This window comes from Myxine glutinosa, chromosome 7, assembly GCF_964187855.1.
Source record: "Myxine glutinosa chromosome 7, kmMyxGlut1.1, whole genome shotgun sequence".
Classification (NCBI taxonomy): domain Eukaryota; kingdom Metazoa; phylum Chordata; class Myxini; order Myxiniformes; family Myxinidae; genus Myxine; species Myxine glutinosa.
In genome coordinates this window covers 180,981,667-181,005,244 of record NC_136267.1, presented here as the reverse complement: position 1 = coordinate 181,005,244, position 23,578 = coordinate 180,981,667, and the positions used below count along the sequence as shown (strand labels likewise).

Genomic DNA, 23,578 nt, shown 5'->3' with positions numbered 1-23,578 from the left:
AATCTACAGTTAAGGAACCAACACATCAGGTTTATCTTGTTTTCAGACAACGTTCCATATTCACACATATTTTAAACTGACGATTCACTTCCAAAAATAAGGCAAAGGGAAGATGGAGGTAGTCATGCTTACTTTTGACCTGCTGCTCTGCCCCCCTGGTGTGGCTGGTCATGCAAGGCATACTGACATTGTTTCGATGAATGTACTTCAGAAAGACCTCGGCATTGCGACGTGCCAGCGTGCAAGCCTGAAACAACAACAACAACAACAAGTCTTTTTCACTGACATTGTAGCGGTTGCCGCTGAGCATACACAATCGCCTTACACCTGCCGAAGACGCAACCAGGGAGCGAATACTGTACCGGGCTCGCGCAGACCGCCCGGGCATGTCGACTCGCCTTTCCCGGGCATGCTCAGACTCGCCTTTCCCGAGCTCGCCCAGGCCGCCCGGGCATGTCCAGACTCGCCTTTCCCGGGCATGCCCAGACTCGCCTTTCCCGAGCTCGCCCAGGCCACCCGGGCATGTCCAGACTCGCCTTTCCCGGGCATGCCCAGACTCGCCTTTCCCGAGCTCGCCCAGGCCGCCCGGGCATTCCCAGACTCGCCTTTCCCGGGCATGCCCAGACTCGCCTTTCCCGAGCTCGCCCAGGCCGCCCGGGCATGTCCAGACTCGCCTTTCCCGGGCATGCCCAGACTCGCCTTTCCCGAGCTCGCCCAGGCCGCCCGGGCATTCCCAGACTCGCCTTTCCCGAGCTCGCCCAGGCCGCCCGGGCATGCCCAGACTCGCCTTTCCCGGGCATGCCCAGACTCGCCTTTCCCGGGCATGCCCAGACTCGCCTTTCCCGGGCATGCCCAGACTCGCCTTTCCCGGGCATGCCCAGACTCGCCTTTCCCGAGCTCGCCCAGGCCACCCGGGCATGCCCAGACTCGCCTTTCCCGGGCATGCCCAGACTCGCCTTTCCCGAGCTCGCCCAGGCCGCCCGGGCATTCCCAGACTCGCCTTTCCCGGGCATGCCCAGACTCGCCTTTCCCGAGCTCGCCCAGGCCGCCCGGGCATGTCCAGACTCGCCTTTCCCGGGCATGCCCAGACTCGCCTTTCCCGAGCTCGCCCAGGCCGCCCGGGCATTCCCAGACTCGCCTTTCCCGAGCTCGCCCAGGCCGCCCGAGCATGCCCAGACTCGCCTTTCCCGGGCATGCCCAGACTCGCCTTTCCCGAGCTCGCCCAGGCCGCCCGAGCATGCCCAGACTCGCCTTTCCCGAGCTCGCCCAGGCCGCCCGAGCATGCCCAGACTCGCCTTTCCCGAGCTCGCCCAGGCCGCCCGAGCATGCCCAGACTCGCCTTTCCCGAGCTCGCCCAGGCCGCCCGAGCATGCCCAGACTCGCCTTTCCCGGGCATGCCCAGACTCGCCTTTCCCGAGCTCGCCCAGGCCGCCCGAGCATGCCCAGACTCGCCTTTCCCGAGCTCGCCCAGGCCGCCCGAGCATGCCCAGACTCGCCTTTCCCGAGCTCGCCCAGGCCGCCCGAGCATGCCCAGACTCGCCTTTCCCGAGCTCGCCCAGGCCGCCCGAGCATGCCCAGACTCGCCTTTCCCGGGCATGCCCAGACTCGCCTTTCCCGAGCTCGCCCAGGCCGCCCAGGCATGCCCAGACTCGCCTTTCCCGAGCTCGCCCAGGCCGCCCGAGCATGTCCAGACTCGCCTTTCCCGAGCTCGCCCAGGCCGCCCAGGCATGCCCAGACTCGCCTTTCCCGAGCTCGCCCAGGCCGCCCGAGCATGCCCAGACTCGCCTTTCCCGGGCATCCGGCATGACGTGTTTGATTGCTTATATATATTGCTGCCCGATAAACGGGCTTTTCAGACCCGAGTTTTCGTTTGATCAATAAAGAAGCTCGGACGAATTCCCGTCTTTTGTCGCGTCAATCCTTTCGACTCGCGTAGGAGCACAGCTCCTCAACATAATTGAATACAAAATCCACAACTTAAATCTGATTTCTTTGAAAGCAAAACTTCAAAAATATTTTATGCAGTTGATAATTAAAGCACGGAACGAGCAGTCTGTGTGGGTGGCACAGGAGGATAAAAACAAGAACAAAATGGTCGATTTATCCACCGTGAAAGATGTAAGGGTGATGACGGTTCAGGCTTTACCTTCGTTGAAGCAACTGAGGAACACAAGTGAGGAGCGCAAGTGAGGAGCACACGTGAGGAGCGCAAGTGAGGAGCAGAAGTGAGAATGCACGTGAGGAGCACACGTGAGGAGTGCAAGTGAGGAGCACAAGTGAGGAGCAGAAGTGAGGGGCACAAATGATGAGCACACACGAGGGTGCAAGTGAGGAGCACAAGTGAGGGGGACAAGTAAGAAGCACAAGTGAGGATGTAAGTGAGGAGCACAAGTGAGGAGTGCAAGTGAGGAGCACACGTGAGGATGCAAGTGAGGAGCACAAGTGAGAGGCGCAAGTGAGGTGAGCAAGTGAGGGGAGCAAGTAAGGAGCGCAAGTGAGGAGTGCAAGTGAGGAGCGTAAGCGAGGGACGCAAGCGAGGAGCACAAGTGAGGGCGCACGTGAGGAGCGCAAGTGAGGAGTGCACGTGAGGAGTGCAAGTGAAGGGTGCAAGTGAGGAGCACAAGTGAGGAGCACAAGTGAGGGTCACAAGTGAGGGGCGCAAGTGAGGAACCCCCCCCCCCCCCCCCATTTTGTTATTGTTTTAATTATTTCCATCTTATCTTCCTGTATATACATTTTGTTGATCCATCATTAAATGTTCATGATATGAAGTTGTAAACTAGTTATAAAACCACAGCCACAAACATCACAAGTCAATTCAGGAACAGAATACGAGCATTTGGATCTCGAATATTTGAACCATATCCACAACTACGAACTTCCACCAACTGTGCGTCTCTCGTGCCCTGCCTGGAGGTGGGTTAAGTGCTGCCAAAGCAGCCTCATGGCAAGGATCAGCCTGGGTGGCTTTGCCTTTCCCAAATGGGAGTTAGTGCAGGAATTTGGAATTAGGCCCGAGCACCAGCTCAGCCTTCCTTTCCTGAAAGACAGGATCATGCTACACTTCCTGGATCATGATCGTCCACAAACTAACGATAGCAGATGGATCCTGAGCAAAACGTCCATCAGAGGGCCGACACACTTTGTTATGCAACAAACTACCTGCAAAGCACCCACTTCCTCGTTTGTATTCACCACAAGATTGCGGGGTAGCATCATTGTCTGAGGGTGTGCCGCTGATGCAATGCCCTGTGTTCATGAGGGCAGTGTAATTCGTTTCAGGATGCCGGGGAGAACTTGTCTATTCTTGGTGAAGGATACCGCTGGATCTCTAACGTCCACCAACAGATACTGGCAGACAGGACGCCCGTTTAACATCCATCCGAGGGGCGGCACACACATTGATGAATCTCCCTGCCTGTGGAACACTGGGATGACATTTTATAGCTTGGTCGAGATTCAAACCCAGGTGAGACAGCATCAAGGCGAGTGTGTACAAACCACCAATCCAACTGTTCATTGTCATCCTCGGGACTCGAACCCAGATTAGACAGCTCAAAAGGTAAGTGCACTCCCTCTGCACTATCCTGCCAGGGCCAACCTTCTGTACGTAGTGCTAAACAGGTAACCTTAAGCAGGGAATTTAGCAAAAGAGCCAGAACTCAATGGTCTTCTCTTTTTGAAAGATACTATGGGATCTTTAAGTTCCACAACCTAAAACACAGACAGGACAGACAGCTCGATTTATGTTTTCATCCAAAGGAAACCATGATCTGAGATGCAGCGCCCCCTGCTGGCCGTGTACCAGAATACAGCTCGTTGTAATCCCAGAGCCTCCTGAAGTTCAGTCCAAGACATAGCAACTCAATGAGAAGCACCAAGTGAGCCATCATGATACTCCTCTTTCAATCCTTGCAAAAAAGACTTTAAAATAAATATCGTTAAAATAAAATCTGTTATCACCTGTGCTATGCGGCCAAAATATCGGCGCTCAGCAATGTTAAATAAGGACAATTTTGAACTCAGGTTTGCCCTCTCAGCTGGAATAAAGTATATTTCCAGCTTTGTCTTCATATTTTGAGCAGGAAACACCAAAGAAATGTTTACTAAGAAACAAAATATTTGTACAAAGTTCCAGCAACATATATAATTCAACTAGGTCTGATATATGAAAGTTTTTCGTGTTCATAAAAAAGACGTTTGTTTGGTACTCCCATCTGGTCAATGAGCTCATGACGCTGGACACCAGATCCACATCCCGCATGCAGTGTTTATCCATCCATTATATTGTGCGCACTGCAGGAATATTAGGGGGACAGGGCACAGACAGAGCAGGGGGTGTAAGGCCGGAGAGGAGTCGGTAGAAGACAGAAAGACCACCTACCTGCCTTGCGGTGAGTGAGTGAAAGGCCCTCGGAGTTAGCTTCATCGCGGGAGATTCCAATCATTCTGAAAGTTTTGGTTTCTACAGCGTGAAGCCGAGCTAGGTGTGGGGCAGGAGCACCAGCCCAAAGAGGAGAGCAATATTCCATTGAGCTGCGGATGAAAGCCTTGCATGTGGTTAGGAGCTCAGGTGTGCCAAGGAAGGACTTCACACGACGGAGGATGCCCAGTCGGCGACAGGCTTTGGAGGACAGCTTGGAAATGTGGTTTTCCCAGGAAGATCATGGCAGATAGTGAGACCCAAAAGCTTGAGTATCAGAACTTCTTGGAGAGAATTGTTGAGAAAGTAGATGGGAGGGTTTTCCAGTTGGTGTTTTCGGAGAGACATAGTAAGAATGTGAGATTTGTCAGGATTGAAAGACATGTTCCACTTGTTTGACCAGTCTATGATTTTGTCCAGGTCTGCAGAGAGTGAGGAGGCTGCATACTGCCGATCTGAGGGATGAGGAATGGAGCGGCAGAGAGTGGAGTCATCAGCAACAAGAGAGAGAGGATTTTCCAGAGAGTCGGAGAGATCATTGATGTCGACCAGAAAAAGCACAGGGCCCCGAACACTGCCTTGGGGAACTCCAGCCTGAACAGGAAGGGGAGAAGAGAGAAAACCATTCAGGGCCACACGTTGACTACGACCAGAGAGAAAGTCCACAAGCCATGCGGGGAGATTTCCATGGATACCGTAGGAGGAGAGTTTGGTGAGCAGAGCTGGGTGCCAGACCGTATCGAAGGCACGTGATATGTCAAGGGAGACCGCTCTAATTTCCTGTTTGGCATAAAGGACCTCCATCCATTGTTGAGACAGCAGAAGCAGCATGTCCACGGTAGAATGACCTGGTCTGAATCCAAATTGATGATCCGAGATGAAGCCATTGGAGAAGAGGAAGGATTTGATATCAGAAGCGATGATTGATTCCATGACCTTGCTGATTATTGGGAGCAGGCTGATTGGTCTGTAGTTGCAAGGATCTGTTTTTGCACCTTTTTGTGTAAAGCGGTAATGTTTGCTGATTTCCAAGATGCTGGCAGACGACCTTGAGCAAAAGAGAGGGTGAAGAGAACAGAGAGAGGGTGAGATAGAGCAGCAGAGCAGGATTTTAGGACCCGTGGGCTGATGCCGTCTGGTCCAGATGCAGAATCAGAGTCGAGGTTTGACCAACACTTCACCACCTTGTCAGGAGAGAAGGAAGGAGAGAAGGAAGGACACCCGGGGACAGATTTCGCTGTCTAAACATGGCAGCGCTAGGCCAGTGGGACCGCCGGGACCCACATGCACTCACAAGTTGTTCTGCGCGTGGGCGGCAGTATCAGACCGGGGCGCCCAAACGCTCCCCGGCTAAAGTTCATCCTGAAGCGCCCACATTGTGCGGACAAACCCCACCAAGTCGAGGGCCACGTGGTCAGGAGAACCTCGTCCCTTCTGGTCACACTGTGCCTGTTGGCCGGCCTCGAAGACCGAAATTGTGTCGGTTACCGATCCTTCGGGTTCGGAACTATGCCACCCTAAAAAGTCCAGGAGCAGCTGGGTACGACTGGGTACGGTTGGTACAGAGAGAGATGGGTTCGGGACACAATTTTGAGGCAAACACAGAGTTGAGGCATTCGGCTTTTTCACGTGCGGTGTCATCTGTGTAGCCGTTTGAGGTAAGGGAGGGGTTGGAGGGGGAACAAACATCAGAAACAGATTTGACCAGACGCCACCAGGATTTGGAGGAAGGAGACAGGTTTGATAGTTCAGTTTTGAGAGCAGAGAGATATTGTTTCCTGGCTCTCCTGAGGGTAGACACACACTTGTTCCGGGCTTTGTGAAAGGAACTGAGATTGCCTTCAGTTGGATTAGCCTTCCATGAGGTGAAGGCAAATTGCTTCATGGCAACTGCCTCACCACAAGATTCCGTGTAACATGGATGGGAGGAAGGGTATGACAACTGAAGACGAAATGGGATAAATCTGTGCATGAGAGAGAGCAGTTTACTTTGGAAGAATTCCCAGGAAGAGTTGATGTCAGAGGCAGTAGAGATGGGAGACCAGTCCCGATGATTGATGGCTGCTTGAAGACCTTGCCAGTCTGCCTGAGTGAAATGCGAGACTCGTCGACGTTGAGGAGGCTCTCTGAGAATGTCCAGAGGATCTAGTTACTTTAACAAGCACATGATCAGAAGAACCGATTGGAGCAGAAGAAGAGCAGCAGACATTTGCAGCGAGGTTTGTCATAACCAAGTCGAGAAGAGAAGATACTCCATCGACTGAGATCCGGGTCGGGAAATTGACAGATTGTGTCAGTCCCAGTGAGTCGCAGAAGTCCTTTGCTGAGGTGCCATGGCTGGTGAGAGAGGTACCCACACCCAGCCAGCTGGCATGGTGACAGTTGAAATCACCACATATGAGGGAGAGAGAGTTGGGATGAGTGGATAGAAGTTGGTCCATGTTATCAGACAGGGATATATAAATGGAGTCATCTAGTTGTGAACATCTAGATAGTGAACTAGTCGGCATCAAGAGGTGGTGCGGCTGTTGATCACCTGACTACTGTTGCCAGGGTAATTTCCACAGACAGGGCCCGTGGATTGCAAGTCACGCTTAAATAAATACTCACGTCATGTTCCTTAATATTTGATCAATACTAATAATCCCTGGTTCCAGCCCAAAATTTCAGATATCGAGTGAAGTAACTTTTTTGTGAATACCCCTTTAGATATTTAAAAAATAATTGCTCACCCTAAAGATTGTGAAATGGAAACTAAGAGTTGTCTTTCGGGTTGGCGGCAGGAAGGACATCCGGCCATCAAAGATTGCACCAAAAAGGGGACCATGGTACCCGAAAAAGGCCAACCCCTGCTCTGTGGGGAAAAATGGCCTATAAAGGTGGTTCTATTCACTGCGTTCGTGACAGGGCAGCCACCTGTTCTGAGAAAATCAACTGCCAACCAACAGACTCCCACACCTTTGTCGGTCGCCACGTTGCAGGCAGCAATTTTAACTTATACCTTTCTTCAATTCCGATAAACCCGGGGTGTGCTTGTGCCATAATGGTTCGGATTGGGTGCCAGAGATTGCATGATAAATTTGTTTTCAGGAGCTCCAGTATTAAAGAACTGGATTCCAAGTTTCTCGAAAACAGTTATTCTCGGGAAAATTACAATGGCACTATTAAATCGGTGGTACAAAATCACCCATGTGACTCATCAATAACCTTAATGGAGAGGGTAATCAGCCTGCACCACCTGGTCTGGTCTACATGCCTTGCCAATCCAGATCCCATGATTGGCAACTTGGGACAGGAAGTAAAACGCTACACATGAAAAAGCAGTGCCCCCCAAAATCCTTGTAATCGATTTGGAGACTAAAACATCATGGTAGGTTACAGTTACATCCTAGAGTAGGCATTTTGGTTGAGCCACTGACCTTGAGGAATGCCTCCTTCTGCTCGAGGTGCTTGTTGATCATGGGTGTTACGTGGTCACAGTCCGATGCAGGGCCCATCTTGTCACTGCCCCCACACCAGTCCTCTTCACGTTTGTATTCTTGCTCTAGGCTCTCCAGGACAGAGCACACCTAGGCAGCAAACATTTGATGTATGCACAAGTGAGTTACATGAGCGACACATTAGGCATTCAAATGCAGCAAAACTATAATAAAATAAGCGTTAGGCCTATAGCCACTTGCAAAATTTTGCAGAATCCCTAAAAGGATAGACAAACACCTTGAGGTAGACATACAGAACACAAAATCAACTGAACTACGACAAGTGTACAAAAAACGAGTGACATCACTCTTCATGTTCACACTAATTCTTCTGGAGTCCAATACCTGCTCTGAAGTTTTGTAAAAGGCAACTGAAGCATTGACGAGCTTGAGGCGGTCCTCCATCTTGAGCATAAGATTCTGCCAGTGTCCAGCGACGCGCTCTGCACATTCTCGAATTGTGTCTGGTGCATAATGAACACTTCCAAGCAAGGACTCGGCCTTCTGCTGGACCTGCATAGCACTCTGGTGTGTTTTCTGTCAAAATTCAGAGGAGGAGGCACACCTAATTAAGAAATCAGCTGAGGTAAAGATAACAGCAAGCATGAGCGGGATCAGGTGACTGATCAGTAAGATGGGTGGAAAAGGTGTAGGACAGTTAGGGGTGAGGGCGTAGGTGTCTAAAGAACCAACGAGAAGCCACATAAACGCAGTGAAAAGAGGCAAAATGGAAATGTATCCCAAAATTGAAGATCCAAGAGGAAACGTCACCTTTCTTCACCGAGCAGCACAAATTTAAGAAAACCAAATTAAAATATTAGGTCTTGATACGAGAGGTTTATGACAAACATGGGAGAGCTAAATGCAGAAGACAGAGGGGGCGAAGGGAGGGTCAAAGTAGTACCTCAATGGCATGCTGAAACTGCTCATGCTCACGCTGCAGCTGTTCGGCCTCAGATAACGAGCAGGCATTGATGAGGCTGGCGTTCAACATCGACTCACCGTTACGGATCCAGCCCAGCACCTAGAAATGAAGAAGGTGGAAAAGAGGGAAAATTGAGATGACAAATGAAAGGCCGATGGAAGAGCTGAGTTTGTAATCCACACTAATGCAATCGTTGCAAGGTTTAAATTTTGACCATGCCCAGTTGACCCCGTCCGTGACAGGCCAGCCATCTGTCCAGAGAAAATCAACAGCCAAACTACAGACTCCCACACCTTCATCGGTCGTCACAGTGCAGGCAGCAATTTTAAGCTTAGAGGAAGAATATCTGGAGAATGAAGGGGTTAGAAAAGCTTGGAACTAGAAGTTAGGTGGAAGTCAAAATGACAGAATCAGCTGGTTTGTCATTACCATTATGAACAGGGAAGTTGGAGGTGAATTATACCTTCCCAAGCAAAGTGGAAATGCACGCAAGGTTCATTCCGCAACTCCCCACCTGTTTGACTTCCGTCTGAAGATGCCGGAGCTGAAGGCACTGCTCCAGACGCTTGCGGTGCTGCTCGGCGTTGAGCTCCAGCTCTTGCTGCTTGTCGTGCAAAAATTCAAGCAGCTCTTGTACACGCGTCCCCATGTCCACATCCTTGTCACACGTGAGCTCGATCCCTGCCAAAGACCAGGCATATAAAAAAATATTTAAACTTTCCCCCGTAAATTGATCATTCACACCGATGTCACAGATAATGTGAGTTGTGAAAATAAGGCATTTCCTCAAAGTACCCTCAATGTTATGTGGTGTCAAATATTATACAAGCCAAGTCAAAAATTTGCACATCCATCTGGTATTATCTTGTTGATAAGAATAAAAAGTAACAACACTTGAACAAGACAAATTTAAAATTCTGCCTTGCATGCTTCTTCTTCTTCATGGTTTTTGTTGTTGATTTTTTAGGGTAAGTCTTTCTCATCACCTTTGTGTGTACCCTTTGAAAACTGACTTTTTAAACAGAAACTCACAAATGCAATACACCTCGACTGGAAAAGGCATCCAAACAGCCCCTCAACATATTTTAGGCCTAACCAACAGTTGTGCAAAACAAGTGAAGACCCACAGGATGACCACACAACAAAATCTCTCGTATAAAACACAATGTAGGTTTGTGTGTTTGTACAGATGTCTGTCCCCCTTCATCAGGGTAGGTTTTAAAGGCCAATCTTTGACACGAATGTGTGTTCACTACAGTCTATTTATGAGGATAAAACAAACTTGAAAAATATTTTCCATAAAAGAGTAATTATGTCTCTTCTATTGGAATTGTAGAAGGCGGCTTGCAAACCGAACCTCAAGGGTGGTGTACAGAAGCGGTTTAAAAAAAATAACAACAAATACAATGTGCAGGGAGGTGAAATTTGCTGCACATGATATGCAACACACGCAGAGTAAAACGAGTGTTCATTCACGTCCATACGATGTCTAATAAATAAAGAAGATATTAGCACACCTGACACTAGCCCGAGGCTTCAGACTTTGGCACGCTCACGAGGCGGCCACGTCAAATAAACTGTTCCAACCTGTCATTTTTGACACACTTTTTACTAGTCCCTAATAATGTGAGAAAGGTCTTCATGTGTAAATGCCATCGAGTCCATTTAAACGCGTCGCCACTTCAAGTGTTGTTCCTGAACTTAGGTAACTTAAGACATGTCAACTTAAACTTGGTAAGACATGGAGTTTTATTCATGAGCTTTCATGAGGGACTGGAACAAGGTTTGATGTGAAGTTCTGCAGTTCTGGCTGCATTTATGGGCCAATGTTGTGATAAGCGCCCTGCAAAAGCATCGCTTGCCGGTGGAGAGACACGTACAAAGTGCATTTAGACATTGAGGCAAAAAATTATTTAAGACAAGAAATTTGAGAAAAGTATTTAAGAAATTTAAGACAAAAATGGCAAAGCAAATTTAAGAAAGGTAAAAGGAAAGGTGAGCTTGCAGTTGTATTAAATAGAGCACAGGAACATCAGAGAGTCAAAGTAAGAGAGTAATATGCAAACACCTGTATCAAAAGGTCGACTGACAACAGTTCAATACGATATCTAGGAAGCTTTGCAAAAAAGGTAAATAAAAATCCTCGCCACTTCAAACATATTGCAATGAGGAGCAGTTCTCTGAACAAAATTTGACCCGTACTGTATGTGCTAGCATCCAGTGTCGCTAAACATCTTAAGTTGTTTATCACAAACATAACTAGGACAGCAGTAAGTAGAGCGAATACCTCCAACAGGCTGAACAGTTTTTTTTTTTTTGCTTTTTTTGTTTTTTTGTATACTGAATCGAGGCTCGTGAAAGAGCTAACATTTACTTCACAAACAAATCAACCAGACAAACAGAACACACAAAAAGCGGGAGCGGAAAACAAGATGGGGAGAGAAGGTGAAGCACACAAACACAACATCCGAGAGCAGGGAGATGTGTGGAAGGGAGAGGGCTTGGGGGGAGGAGGCATGGGAAGGGGGGGGGGGGTGGAGGGAGAAGTATAAAACACAAGGACACCAATGACTTCCAGGACAGAAGTTGGAATTTCAAAAAAGTGGAATTGGGGTGAAATTAGCGGGGGGTAGAAAAGATCAAGGTTTTGGATGGGGGAAGATAAGAGATGGTGGTGAACAGCTGTTTTAAAGACCTGGAGGGTGGAGTGGGGGATTGAAGAGAGTGAGGGAGTTTGTTCCAGAGGCGGGAGAAAAGAGGAATGAAGGAGTGAAGGTGAGCAGAGAGTCTTGATTTTGGTAGTTTGACCATAAGAGGGTTGCAGGCAGATCTTGTGCGACCTGTAGGAATATTTGCGGGACAGAGCCCAGAGAGAGCTGGGGGGGCAAGGCCAGAGAGGAGTCGGTAGAAGATGGAAAGACCACCAACCTGCCTGCGGTGAGTGAGTGAGAGGCCCTTGGAGTTAGCTTCATCGCGGGAGATTCCAATGATTCTGAATGCTTTAGTTTCAACAGCGTGAAGACGAGCTAGGTGTGAGGCAGGAGCACCAGCCCAGAGGGGAGAGCAGTATTCCATTGAGCTGCGGATGAAAGCCTTGTATGTGGTGAGGAGCTCAGGTGTGCCAAGGAAGGACTTCGCACGACGGAGGATGCCCAGTCGGCGACTGGCTTTGGAGGCCAGATTTGAAATGTGGTTTTCCCAGGAAAGATCATGGCAGATAGAGAGACCCAAAAGCTTGAGTGACAGAACTTCTTGGTTTATGTTTATATCCCACTGATAGGCCAAATCTGGATCCGGACCTGAACCAAAATCCAATCAGCTTGTTATTGTCACCTAACTAACTCATGCACCAAGTTTTGCTGAATCCATCCACAACTTTCTGAAATACCATGCTATATATTGTTGTGGTTATAGAAACGACCCCGGGGTGATGCACTCAACACATATGGGATCCTCAGTTGGATATCTCATGAGTAATTGTGTTTAGTCAGGTGACGATTCCCCTCGTAATAATGATGGGGAAAATGTGTTGTGTGTGTTGAGCAGATTTTATACCCTTTGTGGTTTTCCACCTTTTTTTTTTTTTTTTTTTTTTTTTTTTTGTATACAATATCGAGGCTCGTGAAAGAGCGAACATTAATCACACAGAAAGACAAACCGACACACAAAACATATAACATAGGGAGCGGCAGACAAGATGGGGAGAGAGGGGGAAGGACACAAACACAACACCCGAGAGCAGGGACCGAGAGACATGGAGACACCGAGAGATCCGAGAGAGGGCGAGGGCCCCGGGGGGGGGGGCGTGGGAAGGGGGCAGCGGGAGAGGTACAAAACACATGGACACTGCCAGGACCTCCAGGAAAGAAGTTGGAATTCCAAACAAGGTGGATCCGGGGTGAACCAGCGGGGGCAGAAAAGACCAAGGCCTTGGATGGGGGAAGACAAGAGACGGTGGTGAACAGCTGTTCTAAAGACCCGGAGGGAGGAGTGGGATTGAAGGGAGTGAGGGAGTTTGTTCCAGAGGCGGGAGAAAAGAGGAATGAAAGAGTGAAGGTGAGCGGAGAGCCGAGATTTCGGCAGTTTAACCATCAGAGGGTTGCTGGCAGATCTTGTGCGACCTGCAGGAATATCCGGGGGACAGAGCACAGAGAGAGCCGGGGGTGCAAGGCCGGAGAGGAGCCGGTAGAAGACAGAAAGACCACCTACCTGCCTGCGGCGAGCGAGTGAAAGGCCCCCAGAGATAGCTTCATCGCGGGAGATTCCAACAATTCTGAAAGCCCCGGTTTCAACAGCGTGAAGCCGAGCTAGGTGTGAGGCAGGAGCACCGGCCCATAGTGGAGAACAGTATTCCATTGAGCTGCGGATGAAAGCCCCGCATGTGGTGAGGAGCCCAGGCGCGCCGAGGAAGGACCCCGCACGACGGAGGATGCCCAGTCGGCGACTGGCTTTGGAGGCCAGCCCGGAAATGTGGTTTTCCCAAGAAAGATCATGGCAGATAGTGAGACCCAAAATCTTGAGCGACAGAACTTCTTGGAGAGGATTCTTGAGAAAGTAGATGGGAGGGTTGTCCAGTCGATCCCTTCGGAGAGACATAGTAAGAGTGTGAGACCTGTCAGGATTGAAAGACATGCTCCACTTGTTTGACCAGTCTGTGATTCCGTCCAGGTCCTCAGAGAGTGACCTTCTTGAACCTTCTTGAAGTGACCTTCTTGAAGTGACCTTCTTTCACCTTCTTGAAATCCCCCTCTTCAAGCGCACCAATAGGAATGCAACACGTGACAGTCAGATGGCCCGGTAGCAACCCTTGCTCCCAAAATCCCCTCCTCGCCCAAGGCCATTAAAATGTGGAGCGCACCGAAGAACGTACCTTGCGCCCAGGAGACCGGAGTGAGAATATAACTGCCTGCCTGCATGCCTGTTGGTCCAAGAGACGGAGCGGACAAGTTACGTTGGGGCGAGGCTCCGCGAACGAGCAGCAGCACAAGTTCGCTGGGATGCATCGGCTTACATACTGACTTACACAATCTTTACTTTCTGTTTATACTTCTTAATCTGTCCACATGAGACACACAAAAGAGAGCAATATAAAAGAGCTATCAACGATTAATCTCTTGACCCGTCTGGACGAGGTACTTACACGCATATCACATTTTTCCTCTTGCAGTACGCTGCATATGCTGCACCTCTCCCCGATGTACAGCACACACTCCAACCCCATTCCTTTTCTTCCTCCCCTCTCTTCCCTCCATTGTGGGACCTACGTGAGTCTGCTGGCTCGCGTCAGGTGAGCAAGGGGCCGATCCTATACCCTGAAATTTCACTCTCTCTCTCCAATTTCCCCGGAGTGATTGAGGCGCACCTGTCTTGTGGGTAGATACGATAGGTAATGTGTAAGGGGTTCTTCTTTGCATAAGGGTGAAGTGCTTTCTCTGCGACACTGCATTGCTAGTAAATATTGGTTGTAAATACCCGCCTTTAATCTCCATAAACGATTTCCAATCTGCTCAATTGTCTATTTCCCTATTGGTTAGACATAGCGTTCATAATAAATAGACAGGAAGTTATATCCCCTTGATGCGCAGCAATAGTTTAGCCAATGTCCCATTGATGGTTTCGCTCGGCCATACATAATAAGTAGACAGGGTGGAAAGTCGAGAGCGCAGTTCCCCATCTGGGATAGGCTGAATCACTGGGAAGGTAACGTGAACCTTGGTACCTTTGAAGGTAACACAAACCTTCGAAGGTAAGGTATTATGCAAACCCTGCCAGATTTAGCCTCCTCAGACTACGTCCGTGGTTGCTCAGAAACTCGTCGGGTCGCAGAGTTATCTGTGGCTTGTCAGCGTCAGGGTCGGGGGTCAAGCAGCAGGTCTGAGCAACTCCTTCGTGAGCCTCACGCGCTCCCTTGAGCCCGTAACGATGTTGTTTTTGGCCCCATCTCTCAATGATGAAGAAACACCAAAAAATTTAGAAAATGTGTTGATGAAATGATGTGGGTTGATGGTTGTTATCGCCATATGCACTTTACAGAAGATGGAATGGAGTCCTCCCATGTCTCGAAGTATCCACCTCTGTTTCCATAAGGGATCATGATTAATAGACCAAGTTCTGAAGTTTTCTTGTTCTCAAAGTTTTGTTTCAAGAGCTCTTTTGAGGACAAGTGTGTGTGTGTGTGTGTGTGTGTGTGTGTGTGTGTGTGTGTGTGTGTGTGTGTGTGTGTGTGTGTGTGTGTGTGTGTGTGTGTGTGTGTCGTTGGTTGTTATCTCCATTTGTGGGTTTAAGGAGGTGCAACAGAGTCCTCCCAGGATCCAAAGTATCCACCTCCTCTCCGGTAAGGGATCACAGTTCATGGACCAAGCTGTTCAACGTTTTCAGAGTTTTGTTTCAAGTTCTCTTTTCCGGATAGTCACCGAACCCCGGATTGCCTCCATCTGTCGTCCATTTGTGGTAATATTCATGGGGATGGTTTTTAACATCTCAGTGAGGTTCTTCTTCATCATTATTTTTGCTCCAATTATCACTGGTACAATTTCGATGCTCTTCAGCTTCCAAGACCTCTTTACCTCATTTTTGAGGTCCTGGTATTTGGTCATTTTCTTGATTTCTGCATTGTTTAGGCCAAAATCCCTGGGTACTGATATCTCAATCATCAATGCTGTCTTTTCATTTTTGTCCCTGAGTACAATGTCCGGACGCAATGCTTTGTTTCCTATGTTCACGCTCGATGGAATCATCAGGCTGTACGTGAGCATGACGTCCTCATTTTCAATGATTGCCCTTGGCTCGTGTTTCCATGTGTTTTCTGGAAGTGGGATGTTTACATTTTTGTAGATATGCCAATTTGCATACTTTGCAAATATTTTGCTTTGCAAACAAACAAACTTGCAAAATATTGAATCACTTTGCATCCTTTGTTGTGCCGTTGTGTGTAAAGTTGTTCGGATGAGTTTTTTTGCATCCCGAGAGCGCAGGTGACTCGTACTTTCTGTTTCTGTCTTGCAGAATCTACACTTGTACCTCTGGCTCAGTCCCATCATCTTTTTTAATCCATTGGCGTTGTGTCCTTGATCTTGGGCATTTATTGTCCCCTGTCGCACCGCGGAGCGAAAGGGGGACTATGGTTTTCCCCTCCGTCCGTGTGTCCATCCGTCCGTCCGTCCGTGCGTGCCTGCATGCGTGCGTGCGTACGTGCATGCATAAGCGAAGGACCGCATTCGAATTTGGTGTGTGGGTGCAACCCACGTCAAAATCCAAGATGGCCGCCGCCATGTATGTCTGACGCCATGTATGTCTGAACCTTGTGAGCGGAATATCTTGAAAAATAAGCGAAGTACCAACTTCTAATCGGGTGTGTGGGTGTATCTAGGCATAAGGACGAACCCTATTGGAAATTGGGTCGCCACGTCAAAATCCAAGATGGCCACCACCATGTATGTCTGAACCTTGAGAGCAAAATATCCTGAAAAATAGGCAAAGTACCAACTTCTAATTTGGTGTGTGGGTGTATCTAGGCATAAGGAAGAACACAATTGAAAATTTGGTCGCCACGTCAAAATACAAGATGGCCGCCACCATATGTATGTCTGACCCTTGTGAGCGAAATATCTTGAAAAATAAGTGAAGTACCAACTTCTAATCTGGTGTATTGGTGTATCTCGGCATAAGGAAGAACGCTATTGAAAATTTAGTCGCCACGTCAAAATCCAAGATGGCCGCCACCATATATATGTCTGAACCTTGTGAGCGAAATATCTTGAAACATAAGTGAAGTACCAACTTCTAATCAGGTGTGTGGGTGTATCTACGCATAAGGAAGAACGCTATTGAAAATTTGGTCGCCACGTCAAAATACAAGATGGCCGCCACCATATGTATGTCTGACCCTTGTGAGCGAAATATCTTGAAACATAAGTGAAGTACCAACTTCTAATCTGGTGTGTGGGTGTATGTACACATAAGGAAGAACGCTATTGAAAATTGGGTCGCCATGTCAAAATCCAAGATGGCCACCACCATGTATGTCTGAACCTTGAGAGCAAAATATCCTGAAAAATAAGCGACGTACCAACTTCTAATCTGGTGTGTGGGTGTATCTCGGCATAAGGAAGAAAGCTATTGAAAATTGGGTCGCCACGTCAAAATCCAAGATGGCCGCCTTGCGTCTTCCACTTTGTCAACTCACATCACTTCACCGACGGGGGACATAGGGGTAACGCTTGTTATGATTCGTTCTCCGTCCCAGTTGAGCTTACCTCTTCTTCGCCATTCCTATGAACCTTCTTTGTCTATCCCCACTCTGTCCAATTCTTTTTTGTATTTCCCTGCTCTTTTGTCATTCTTCCAGTTGTTGGTTTATGTTTCTTGATATTTCTTTTTATACATTTCGTTTGTCTGTTTTGCAATTGCTGGGACTGTATTTGTTGCCGTTTCACCCTCCTGTGCAGCATCTTCTATTCACACCTGATTTTGGAAATTCTTTGCACGGTAAGTAGTTAAGGTGAGTTAGAGATATCTTTTCAGGTTTGTTGTGTTCATGTTTGTTAACAAATGGCATCCAAGTGTCTGTTGAGCATTTCACATACTCACCTTGTCCTACACTTGTCGCTCTGTGCACCTGGTTGAGTTCCATCAGACCGCTCCCTCCCTCTCGTCTCTGCAGGTACATTCTCGGGATGCACTGGTTTTTGTAAAAACATTTTGTGGATGGTAAGGACTTTTCTTGTTTTGATGTCTAACTTGTTGATTTCTGATTGGGCCCAGTTTATTATTCTGCAGCTATATTGGAACACCGGTACTGCGGGCTGGTTTATGACTTTGATTTTGTTTCTTGGGGAGAGGTATGTTTTCAGGATCAGCTTCGTTCTGCACAGGTATTCTTTCGTGATTGTTTTCCACATTTGTTTGTGACATATTTGGTGACCCTCTTCTACCCCGAGGTATTTGTATGATGCTTCATTTTCGAACTGCTGTGTTGATGTTTAAAGGTGAATTTTTATGCTGTCTGTTTTTGTTGATTTACATTGTACAACTAGAACGGGCACTCGGTAGAGCGCATACCTTCGCCGCAGCTACTGTTCTGTACTTGGCATGGGAGTGTAGGGAACAGAACAGTGAACAGTTTGGTGCTGATTTCATGCAAATCGGATAAGAATTGACCGAGTTATGACAAAAAACGCACATTTTGCAAGGTCGTGACCCCCCTGACCTTTGACCCCCAACCGCTAACAAGGGTAATGTCTTCACTGGGTCATGTCGTATATCACAAGATCGGGCATTGAATTCTGAACATTTTGGCATTAGTTGCATGCCAATTGGATAAAAATTGACCGCGCTATGGTAAAAATACGATTTTGACCTTTTCGTGACCTTGACCTTGACCTTTGACCCGATTGCTCCCAAAATCTAATCAAATGTGTCCCGTATAATAACCAATCATCCCACCAAATTTCATGCAATTCGGTTGAATACTTTTTGAGTTATGCGAATAACATACACACACACACACACACAGACATACAAATAAATACACAGCGATCAAAACATAACCTTCCGCTTTTGCGAAGGTAAATATGCACTGGGTGTACTTGTCTAGTCCAAATTCCATTTGAATGTCCTCGTAAAACCGTTTTACTAGTTTTCGTTTTTCTGTCAGTTTTTTGTCATTTGGTGCGAAGAGCTTTAAATCATCCATGTATAGTAGATGTGTCACCTTTCCTATTTCTTTGAATGTTCTTCTATTGGTTGTTAGGGTGCATCTGTGTCCTTGTTCATTGATGAGGTTACTTAGTGGGTCCTGAGTCAGACAAAACAGCAGCAGGAAAAGACTGTCTCCCTGGAAGATCCCCACACAATATCCTTACTTCTGGTATTTCATTCTTTTCTTCTGAGTACTGTAATATCAACGTGGTATTCCATAGATCCATGGCTTTCTCAATTAGCTTGATTATTTGGGGATTTATCTTGTACATTTGCATGCACTTTATCATCCACGAATGAGGGACACTGTCAAAAGCATTTTTTTTTTAAAAAAGTCTATCCATGCTGTGGACAATTTGGTTCTTCTCGTATTGCAATTTTCGAGTATGGCCTTGTTTAGTAATAGGTGGTGTATTGTTCCGTAGCATCCTCTCTTGCATCCATTCTGTTTGGCCTCTAAGCCTCCTTGTTGTGTTAGGTGATGGTACATTGTGTCTGTGATGATTCCTATTAAAAGTTTGTATGTTGTTCGTAGACAGGTTATTGGCCGGTATTTGTGGGGTGTTTGGTTCTCTTCAGATTTTGGGATGAGGAAGATGTTACCTTCTGTGACCCATTCATCCATTTGCTAATCGCCTTGGATAAGTTAATGCGTGAGAGAGAGAGAGAGAGTGTGTGTGTGTGTGTGTGTGTGTATGTGTGTGTGTGTGTGTGTGTGTGTGTGTGTGTGTGTGTGTGTGTGTGTGTGTGTGTGTGTGTGTGTGTGTGTGTGCGCGTGCAAAGGAACAAATGCAAAATAAATGTACAACTATATATGCCTGCTTTTAGGTGTTTTTCTATATATATTTTATATATACTAAGTTATGTATACTAAGTCAAAGCTCGTATAAGAGCTAACACACAGAACATATCAAAAAGGGAGCGGGTGACAAGAGGGAGTGAGAGAGGAAAGCACAACAGTCGACAACAGGGACATCAGGATATCTGTGGAAGAGAAGGGGCTGGGGCGGGGTACAAGGGATAAACATGATGAACAATACAGGGGATTTCAGGAAAGAAAACGGAATTTGAAGGAGGTGGATTGGGTGTGGATTAACGGGGGTAGAAAAGATCAAGGTTTTGTATGGGGGAAGATATGAGATGGTGGTGAACAGCTGTTTTGAAGACCTGGAGGGAGGAGTGGGATTGAAGAGAGTGAGGGAGTTTGTTCCAGAGGCGGCAGTAAAGAAGAATGAAAGAGTGAAGGTGAGCAGAGTCTTGATTTTGGCAGTTTAACCATAAGAGGGTTGCAGGCAGATCTTGTGCGACCTGTTGGAGTATTTGGGGGACAGAGCACAGACAGAGCAGGGGGTGTAAGGCCGGAGATAAGTTGGTGGAAGACAGAAAGACCACCAACCTGCCTGCGGTGAGTGAGTGAAAGGCCCTCGGAGTTAGCTTCATCGCGGGAGATTCCAATGATTCTGAAAGCTTTGGCTTCAACAGCGTGAAGACGAGCTAGGTGTGAGGCAGGAGCACCGGCCCAGAGGGGGGAACAGTATTCCATTGAGCTGCGGATGAAAGCCTTGTATGTGGTGAGGAGCTCAGGTGTGCCAAGGAAGGACTTTGCATGACGGAGGATGCCCAGTCGGCGACTGGCTTTGGAGGCCAGATTGGAAATGTGGTTTTCCCAGGAAAGATCATGGCAGATAGTGAGACCCAAAAGCTTGAGTGACAGAACTTCCTTAAGAGGATTGTTGAGAAAGTAGATGGGAGGGTTTTCCAGTCGGTCTTTATGGAAAGACAAAGTGAAAGTGTGAGATTTGTCAGGACTGAAAGACATGTTCCACTTGTTTGACCAGTCTGTGATTTTGTCCAGGTCTGAAGAGAGTGAGGAGGCTGCAGACTGCCGATCTGAAGGTTGATATATGGAGTGGCAGAGAGTGGAGTCATCAGCAAAGCGATAGTGAGGATTTTCCAGAGAATCAGAGAGATCTTTCATGAAGATTAGAAAAAGCACAGGGCCCAGAACACTGCCTTGGGGAACTCCAGCCTGAACAGGAAGAGGAGATGAGAGAAACCCATTCAGGGCCACACGTTGACTACGACTAGAGAGGAAGTCCGCCAGCCATGAGTGGAGATTGCCATGGATACCGCAAGAGGAGGGTTTGGTGAGCAGAGTGGGGTGCCAGACCATATCGAAGGCACGATGTCTTCCTATTTGCTAGGTGTTACTACTATACACCGATCTTTCCGCACAATGAAAGGTAACCACACTGTCGAACACTCGCACTGTATAATACAGAGAAGAGACTCGAAAAGGTGACTACCGATAAGGAAGGAAAAGGTAGAGCCATTACCTGTTCAGCATTTCAAAGAAAGTGTCGGCAGAATGACAAATCATTTCATAAACCATGTGCCAGAGTTTGTTTGCAACCTGTTTGGATTAGAGTTCATAGTGGGGAGTACATTAAAGTTACCAAAATGCTATCCAATCAAATCTCTTGCAGACCACAGGGCATGTCAAAGTGCGGGTTGGTCAAGGCTTTCCTTGTGCGGCTAATCCGTGCTTGTCGAATAACAAAGCACAAGTGGAACCTTTCCATCACCAAGGGCATCACCCATTCATGGACGGTCGGTGTTTAACTGGAAAAAGGCACCCACCTCCGTTTAAAAGGTCCAAACTCCTTCCGTTCATTACGATTACTGTGCCACCGGCACACGCCCGCTTACCATACAGACCAACAACATGAGAGCATTGAATATGATCGAGGAAGAAACAAAAATAAATTAATAAAACAACAACAAAATAAAAAGCAAGTTCATTTAGAGGTTTGTATTAAAAGTAGGTGCCGCATACAATCATTACAACAGACATTTTAACAAACAAACGATGTAATGTCACATCAACTGAGGAGGAGATGAAGCATGGAGGAAGGGAAAAAAACTACCCACGACTCGATGGGCCTGTACCTGGAATCTCATCAAGAGAAGAAGCCAAGGGAATGATCCTTTGTTGGCAAGATGAACCAGAAACACCATAACCGGCTGCTCGTCACAATTATTACCTGAGTTACAGAGCTGTTGGCTTTTTGTCCCAGGCCAAAGGTTAAAATGTTTCTGATAGAGGCGAGTCGTCTCCCCACAGCACTGTATCCTGAAACACTGGACTCACCAATAATGCTGATGCACAGCATGCGCCCTCTACATCGCTCCCTCAGCAGCCTCTTGTGAGTGTGCACGGCGGGATGTCTGGCAGCTTGGTGCCGTCTTATTGTTTGATGGCACAGACCGCTCCGGCTGCCGCCGACGAGCGCGGCCGGCTATCTCATGGGCACTAGTCCCCTCGTGGCTCTCGAACAACGGCCGATCGGATGCATAACCCCGTGTGCGTCTCCGCCCCGAGCCGTAACTACCCACCCCGGTGCGCCTTTGCAGCACGGCGCCCCCCTTACGCCCCCCAATCCACCTCCACCCCCAACCCCTCCCTCAATTCACCACTTCCTTTCATCCACACCCTTTCTCTGTCAGTAGCCCTGGATATCGCTTACCCCTTTGACTACAGACAACCTCATGTCCAAACTAGTGTCTCATAGCCCTGGTGTCTTCCATCACATCTCATGGACATTTGTATTGAAGACGCGCCCCTCTTGCCCACATCGACCATGGCGTACGGAACAATCTTAGCAATGGAAGCATCATTAATAAAAACCCGACATATGTAAACAAACCGTTTTCCCTGAGGATTCATCCATTACTGACCTCAGGTTTTGATACCTGTCGAGCATGTTGGCCAAGATATAAAGTAATGTTATATAATATTAATAGATGATGAACTTATTAAAGAAAATACCATGTGCAGCTCAAAAAATTTCATTTTTTGTCCATAACTTAATCAGATCAGATCATGGACCATCCTCTATAAAGAGCGTCGGTGCTGCTTTAAAAGTCGTTTTGTATCCTGTATCAGGGCAGGAAATCAGGCATGATCTCTGACACAGGAACTCTGACACAGACATGCATGACGCCACTCTGACACAGCAAATCAGAGCATGAATTTGGAATGAGTTGTTAGTGCCGGTGATAGAATGCTGGGTCGGGATTCAAACCCAGGCTAGACAGCTTTAGGGCTTAGGCCTTTAGGCCTTCCTGCCAAAAAAGCCATCATCGTCATGAAATTGTGCTTTACCGCTTGGCCTCCATGATTTCACTGAACCAGGTATTTTGTGGAAATATAAACGTCTGAAATAGGCTCAAACAAAGGAATCGATAAGGAATTCTGTGTGCTGCTTGCATCACTATGAAGCACACTGGCACACAAGGGCTGCTCTTTTCAAAACACACATTGGGATTTTCATGGTCCAATAATGTTAACAGATGGGAACGTTTCCTTCGGGGGCACCAGCTTAATGTGCGTTAGCACCTCCCTTAAAGATGCCAGCGTACTCAGTGATGCAACACCCTGCGTGCAAATTACCAGAATGTCAGTTTACAGATACTGCAGACAAGACAACTCGAAGGGAGATACACCACCGTTGATTTATCCTGTCAGCCCAGACAAGCTACAAAACAGTAATCTTGACAAAATCGACTACGGGACACAGGTCGGATGGCCTAAAAAGGTAACCAATTGCCTGTGCACCATATACTATCGGACATTAATTACAAGAGAATACACGAAATTATTAATGATTTTCAGGAAGCTTCAAATTGCTCCCGAGAATAAAGAATCAAAAGCAAATAAAAACTAGATATCATGATCACAAAAGCGATCACCAAGGGTAACCCTCCCCTGGCGTGGGAGGCTCACCCTTGGCCCACAATCCAATGATGGCCATATTTGTTTCGGACCATCATATTCCCTTGAACTTCAACATTTCGAGATAGATTGTGGATTTAGAAAATGTGTCCCCATCTGCAACCCGTCCATAAAACCCAACATCATGAAAATCGGAGGATAATTATTCAAGTTATCATCAAAAAGGTGTTTTTTGGTAATTAGGTCACAATCCGAAAAAAGGTAGGTAATTAGGTAATTTTGGTAATTAGGTCACAATCCGAAAAAGGTAGGTCATT

At 47.5% G+C, this 23,578-nt stretch overlaps 1 protein-coding gene across 1 annotated transcript in view; it reads right to left on the bottom strand.

Moving 5' to 3' along the window:
- The window catches only part of LOC137431866 (triple functional domain protein), a 469,010-nt gene that overhangs the window by 145,320 nt on the left and 300,112 nt on the right, over positions 1 to 23,578 (bottom strand). Inside the window, 5 exon segments of the mRNA XM_078782583.1 lie at positions 133 to 247; positions 7,843 to 7,992; positions 8,248 to 8,439; positions 8,807 to 8,926; positions 9,342 to 9,508. Of these exon segments, the coding sequence (XP_078638709.1) occupies positions 133 to 247; positions 7,843 to 7,992; positions 8,248 to 8,439; positions 8,807 to 8,926; positions 9,342 to 9,508 (744 nt within the window).